Source organism: Montipora capricornis, chromosome 10 (genome assembly GCF_036669925.1).
Source record: "Montipora capricornis isolate CH-2021 chromosome 10, ASM3666992v2, whole genome shotgun sequence".
NCBI classification, from domain to species: domain Eukaryota; kingdom Metazoa; phylum Cnidaria; class Anthozoa; order Scleractinia; family Acroporidae; genus Montipora; species Montipora capricornis.
The window spans coordinates 3865077-3870076 of record NC_090892.1 but is presented as its reverse complement, the minus strand read 5'-3'; the positions used below and the strand labels follow the sequence as shown (position 1 = coordinate 3870076).

The 5000-nt window shown below is 40.3% G+C and overlaps 1 protein-coding gene across 1 annotated transcript in view; it reads right to left on the bottom strand.

The window, feature by feature from the left end:
• Window positions 1–5000, bottom strand: part of LOC138021971 (NSFL1 cofactor p47-like) — a 17959-nt gene that overhangs the window by 5884 nt on the left and 7075 nt on the right. Inside the window, exons 7-9 of the mRNA XM_068868996.1 lie at window positions 4487–4596; window positions 2374–2514; window positions 1615–1758 (exon numbers count right to left, since the gene is read on the bottom strand). Coding sequence (XP_068725097.1) covers window positions 1615–1758; window positions 2374–2514; window positions 4487–4596 — 395 coding nt within the window. The remainder of the gene's footprint in view (window positions 1–1614; window positions 1759–2373; window positions 2515–4486; window positions 4597–5000) is intronic.

Sequence of the window (5000 nt, the reverse complement as noted above, 5' to 3'; positions counted from 1 at the left end):
GTAAAATCCAACTAGTGGTCTATTATCAATGCTGCGTTCTGATTGGTTGAGCTACTAGTAGGCTATTTGTTATAGCCCACTAGTAGCGAAAAGCGCCCGCTTTGAAAACCAAAACAACAATTAAAGTCCAGCTTTAACTAGCGAAAGATGTTTTGTCTCGATATTTTTTTGACCAAGTAGTTGGATTTTACTAAAACAATTATTCCTCTTGCCCTCATGGCCTCTGAGTCAATAGCCCATTCGGCCTTCGGCCTCATGGGCTATTGACTCAGAGCCCATTCGGGCTCGAGGAATAATTGTTAACTATATGACCATCACATGTTTTCCACAACGGAAATAACGTTCTCTCGACATTCAAGAAAAAAAGAAGACATGGAAACGAAAGCGTTCAAGTTTTCAATCGTGAGTATACAGTACTTGGACAAATCAAAACACAACGGACAAAGACAATCGAGCCAATTACATGATAACGCGAACCAAATACGAGAAACCGGCGTTACGAGCGGGATGGATTCAAGGGAAGAGGCGTGGACTGCGCGAACAAATCACAATTAGTTTTAGTTTCGCCTCTGATTGGTTTAAAATGTGGCGGGAAGTTTTGGACCAATCGCAATACGTAGTAACACAACACTGAATAAATGGCGACTCAATCGAAAACCCCTAAATAAAAACCGTGATATTTACCCAGGAAGCTCCACTCACCCGAAAGTGGTTTTCAGGGAGGTCCTGCATACAATAAAATTGGAATTTAGAGATGCTGGTTTTTGAGAAGAGGGAAAACCGGAAAACCCGGAGAAAATCCTCTCGGAGCAGAGTAAAGAACCAACAACAATACAATACAATACAATACATACTTAACAACAAACTTCAGCTACACTAATACGAGCAACAAAAACGTCCAACTTGTCTAGCAACATTCCTGCGAAACTAGTTGCAATCCACGCACAACCTGTCTCGTAACAAAAAAAAAATGTGTTGCAAGTTGCTGCACCATGTTGCAGAAAGTAGAGGTCCGCTCTAATTCCGTGACTCCTTTCCTTTCGAAAATACAGCATTTTGAATTTCCGAATTGACACCTTGCGTGTCTCCATGATACAAAGCTATTTGGTTTGAAAAAATGTTTGAGCGCCTTTCAAGTACATTAGAAGATGTGGTCATACACCTGCATTTTATCTTACGAGCAAAAAGTAAGCGCTTTCATCGTAAAGTGAACTCCAGATGTTTTCGTTGATCACTGGCCGTCATATTGGTGGACCACATGGCGTCTCTAAACAAAACTCCATAAAGTTGCGTGAAATTCTTCGACAAATAACTCAGAAACAATGTACTGAACAGATATGGGAATTGGACAAGTGGTTAAAAGGTTTTTCTTTCCTACAACATTTCAAGTTCTTGGCCTTTTTCATTGAACGATTTCGAATTTAATTTTTTGTTGCGTGACAGTTAAACTACCACACATCTTAATTCCTCCATTCGCACATAAACACAATTCGTTGCGCCTTTGACCACAATCCTTTGTGTCTCGAAGAAAAACGTGTTCTTCTCCCGATAAGAGAGCTGCCTCCTTCGTTCGCTTCAGGCTCTCTCTCTCACTGCGGTAGCAATAAGTCTTACCGTGTTCCATCGGCCAATCTGATCTGTATGCTAGTGACAGGTTGTGACTCATCAATCGGACTTGGAACAGCCGCTGACTGACTGTTGACGGCTGCCGGTGAATCTTGCGTTGGCTGGTGACGAACTCTTACTTCGGGTACTGGACTAAGAACAGCAAGGAACAGCAAAACAAAACCATGAACGATAACGCTAAATAATTACTGCCCATTTACCATTAGTTAAAAAAAGAATAGGAGAAATGCCACATGTCTCCTTAAAATGACGCTGGCATAGAACGAATGCATAAATGGCGGCCAAAAAAATATTCTTTTGTTTATGTGCTAATTAGACACACTAGCCTCGTTTGCATGTACAAAATACAAAAGAAATGTTGCTTGAGAGCGAGGCTAGTGAGTCTAATTAGTACATAAACCAAAGAATACATTTTTGGCCACCATTTATGCATTCGGTCTATACACTGGAAAAAATTCGCTTGTATTTCTGCTATGGAAGGAATCGAAACCGCATGTGTGAGATCCCGATTACCTGTACTTGTTCAGTAGGCTTAACCACTGAGGTGCAGAAAATTTTTATGCGTTTCGCCTTTGAATGAAAATTTTATAGGCCAAGCAGTAAACGGGACTGCCACCGCGGTCCGCTGACCCTTAGTGTGGATTAAAGAACGAGGTATGTTACGTGTGTATTGTAAATTATAGGCTGACCGTCGGAGCCTTTTGAGGTTAAATAGTAAGTGGACGGGTATTCTGTAGTCATGCTGACCTTCCCAGTTTATGCCCTGCACCGGAAAAAGCCTCCATTTTGGGTTTTGGAGGAGGGATGTAGTCTTCGTGTCTGTGATCCTCCATATTCACATGGACTTCGTTCCTCCGTGATAGTCCTCGCAACTCTTGTGGAATTTCCCTGGTAAAAAGAACAGACATGATACACGTAAACGGGTGAGAACACCCGCCATCCACCAATGTGGCCTTGGTTTAAATTCTGCCATAAGTGAGTTGACGAAAGAGTGCAGTGATCTTCGCACTTCTGTGGACAATTTACGCATTACTTTCATTATTCGTCGAGTCCTTTCACGGAAGCAAAACTTGATTTTCGTAAAACAGTGCTCGATACATAGAAGTAGAGCGAAATATATACGGAAGAAAAAAACACATAAACTACAAGTTCATCCCTACAAGCCTGTTTCGTGGTCGCCCACTCATCAGGGGACCACGAAACAGGCTTGTAGGGATGAACTTGTAGTTTATTTGTCTTTTTCTTCCATATACATATATATATATATATATATATATATATTATTTGCCAGCTGGGTGGTCCGTATAGCGAAAAACTGTGACCGAGGTCTCGAGGGCAGCTATTTCAAGACCTCGGTCACAGTTTTTCGCTATACGGATAGCGATAGATATATTATTTTTCCTTTCTCTCTCTCTCTCTCTTCCTCCCTGTAATCAATTTATTAATTGTTGACTCGCACCGCGCTTGATAGCGAATGAGGGTATTAAGCGACTTACAAACTGAACGTTTCAAACAGAAATATTTTTGTTTGAATTCGAATTCCACACATCAGTCTCTCTTGAAAGACTTACTTCTGTAAGTAAACGGGATTCGGTGCCAAGACATGGACATTTGAGGTCATTACACGAGTTCACGCAACCTGGGCTAGGATTCCGCCCGCTCCCAGAGCCAATCAGATTACAGGATTCGCAGAATTCCGCCCGCTCGCGCGTTGAGAAAAAATAAATACATTTATTTCATTCATAAGTCATGAGTTGAGTTAGTTGGTTGTCTGCTGCGCTGTAGACTAAGAGGTTTCTCTCCTGAAGCCCGTTTCTCAAACTGAAGTCCCGAAATTTTTCGGGTGCCACAATATTTTAAGTCATCAAATTCCAACACATTTTGCTTTTTGTCTTCGACAAAGAACCATTGTCAAAAGACCAGTTTTTCAAAACAAGCAGATCATAGTTTTCAGTTTCGGAAATTTCGAAAAACGGGCCCCTGTTTCTCCTGTTTTCTTCTTTCCTCAAAAGCCAGGGAAGTCAGTTGAAAAATCATACTGAAGTACGTTTGTTAAGCTACCTTCTTAAAACAAAGCACATCACTATTACACACTCTATTTAAACCTACACGTATATACAATGACATGTAAGACAGTGCCTTTCGGTGGTCAACACTGGATAACAATAACAACAATAATAATAATTGCCACTATTAAATTTTCAACCTCCGTTAATGCATTTCTCATGCTCTGATTGGTGTCCTCAATCTCGGTTATCAGCTCATATACTTTCGTTTGACCTTACATGGCAAATGATTGCGCTAAGCTTTGCTAAGCTAATTTTTTTTTTTACTCCGGAAAGCGAAATTTCTCTCTAAATAAAGCAAAATATATATATATATTGTGGAAAGTTTGGACCAATTCCGACGTTCAGAAGTACGCGAAAAGGAAAGAAATGTTTTTGTGATAAGCCTGCGTCTGTCTGACCACCAGGTATTACACAACATCGCATCTTCATCAAGTTTTTTCGAGTTCGCTCTGATTTCCTCACTTTTTTCGCTCGCATTTCGTACTCCCAAACTTTTGGAGTTAAAGGAATTTAATAAAACAATTATTCCATTCGCGCTTGTTGGATATAAGACTGGTTATAGCCAACTCATATCCAACGTGCACTCATGGAATAATTGTTAATTATCATTGTTAATTAACGAGCAGCGAAGCCACACCGAGAAAGGGCCCCTCTCCATTTTCCGTGTGGCTTCCCCACTTGTTAATTTGCCTCTCGCACGAACAATCCCGCCAGTTGCACAGGCTAGCTTGGGAATACAATGTTCTTCAGACTACAGGTCACTAAGTTTCTCCAAATTGAACAAAACCTACCCTTTTCTCACAGAACTCAGGAATTGCTCATTGGAAGGATCATCAAAAGACCTCAAAGGACCATCATCCACTGAAAAGCCATTCGACCAAAACTTTAACGCAACTTCTTTCTGGTAAAAAAAAAAGGTTAATTTATTACACTTTAAAAAGCAAAAACTTACAAAGACATTAAGTTTTGAATGTCTTAATCCACTGACCCCTGGGAGTGAGACTTGACTTTCTCCCAAAGCCAGTTCGCACAAAATGAAAACCTGTCCACAAGATACATGATATGGTGTAATGTTCATATAAACCGGAAGTTATTGATACCGAATGTTCGCTAGGAACTATGGGATATATTGAACAGAACGATCATGGCGTCCACCTATGCTGTAAAACGTTTTCTTGCAACTGTTTATTAAATCGTTGTTAATCTTTTGCATCCTCTTTTGAAATCCATTCAAAACATCACACATGGCATGATACATGATCTATATAACAGAACTAAGAGATTTTACTCTGTATAACGCCACAA